The sequence below is a fragment of the Tupaia chinensis genome, unplaced genomic scaffold (genome assembly GCF_000334495.1).
Source record: "Tupaia chinensis unplaced genomic scaffold, TupChi_1.0 Scaffold000063_1, whole genome shotgun sequence".
In the NCBI taxonomy this organism is placed as follows: Eukaryota; Metazoa; Chordata; class Mammalia; order Scandentia; family Tupaiidae; genus Tupaia; species Tupaia belangeri.
The window spans coordinates 1,387,846-1,389,154 of NW_006159521.1; the positions used below are offsets into that span (position 1 = coordinate 1,387,846).

A 1,309-nucleotide genomic window follows, 5' to 3' on the forward strand; every position below is an offset into this window, starting at 1 on the left:
ACGTGCCATTGGGGTCCGAGAAGGGGGGGGGAACCGGCGGCCGTTCCCCGCCAGGAGGCCGCGAGGCGCCCCGGAACCCCCTGCCTCTTCGGTGGCGGCGCCGGCGCCCTCGCCGACGCGCCCCCGCCTTTTTCCGGCCCTCCGCTACCCGGGCCTCGCTCGCTGCTGCCCGTGGATGCTGCGCCTGTCGGAGCGGAACATGAAGGTGCTCTTCGTCGTCGCCCTCGTCGTGGGCTCCGTCTTCTTCCTGTTGCTGCCGCCACCGTCCGCGGCCGACGAGAAGAAGAAGGGGCCCAAAGTCACCGTCAAGGTCCGGGCTTCCCTGTCCGCCCTCCTGCGAGGCCGGTCCTCCGCCGCCTGGGGTCCGGCCTCGGCGCCGCTGGCTCGTGGCCTCCGAGGCACTGGGGTCCGGAGCTCCGGCCCAGACGTCCTTGGCTTTGGCTCAGTCCCTCCCTAGGCTCCCAGCTGTAGTCTCGTGGCGCCTGGGCCTCCTGTCCTTTTCAGAGCAGAGCATGGCCCTGCCCTTCCCGCCACACCTCGCCGACCCGGGGAGTTGGAGCCGGCTGCCAGCTGCGGCCGGCACTGTAAATGCCCCGCGGTCCTGGGGAACAGGTGAAATCGCATCTGCCAGATTCCGAATGCTTTCCCCTGTACAGCCAGATTTGAGCCACTTCAATTACAAAGCACAGCGAGCATAGCTTAAACCCCTCCCTGTGGGTTTTTTAATGTTAACGTTTAGATTCTGGGCCTATTATTTACTTGGAGCAAAGGTTATCCTGCAGTCTAAGAAGAGTGTAAACAAACCTGTTTTCCATTAAATTCTCACAGGTTTTTTGCCTCCGAAATCAGATTCAGAACCTCTATTCTAGAAATCGGGCTCTACCTCCCATCTGCAGGCTCTCTTCCTGTACCCTTCTTTTACTACCAAGGGAAGAGACTAAGTCTGAAATGGTCTTTTTCCTCAGGTGTTCTTCAACCTCCGAATTGGAGATGAAGACGTAGGCCAGGTGGTCTTTGGTCTCTTTGGAAAGACTGTTCCAAAGACAGTGGACAATTTCGTGGCCTTAGCTACAGGAGAGGTAAGTGGCTGGAGCAGAGACTGTCAGTGCAAATCGTGTGGAGTTGGCAGCAGACAGCTGCACTGGGCAGTCTTGGCGTGGTGGCCCTCGCTGCATGCCAGCTGACTGTCGCCCCAGGAATGCAGCATGCAGCACTGACATATCTTAAGAGTAAGGGGCCCAGAGCTTCCCAGGGAGACTTCCCCTGGGGAGATAGTAAGGGGCTCTAGGGGACAAATGGGTCCTGCTGA

General features: G+C 59.6%; 1 protein-coding gene across 1 annotated transcript in view; it reads left to right on the forward strand.

Moving 5' to 3' along the window:
• Positions 1-120: 120 nt before the first annotated feature.
• PPIB (peptidylprolyl isomerase B) overlaps positions 121-1,309 on the forward strand; it is an 11,311-nt gene continuing 10,122 nt past the window's right edge. The window contains exons 1-2 of the mRNA XM_006141741.3: positions 121-310; positions 966-1,079. Of these exons, the coding sequence (XP_006141803.1) occupies positions 176-310; positions 966-1,079 (249 nt within the window). The 5' untranslated portion in view covers positions 121-175. The remainder of the gene's footprint in view (positions 311-965; positions 1,080-1,309) is intronic.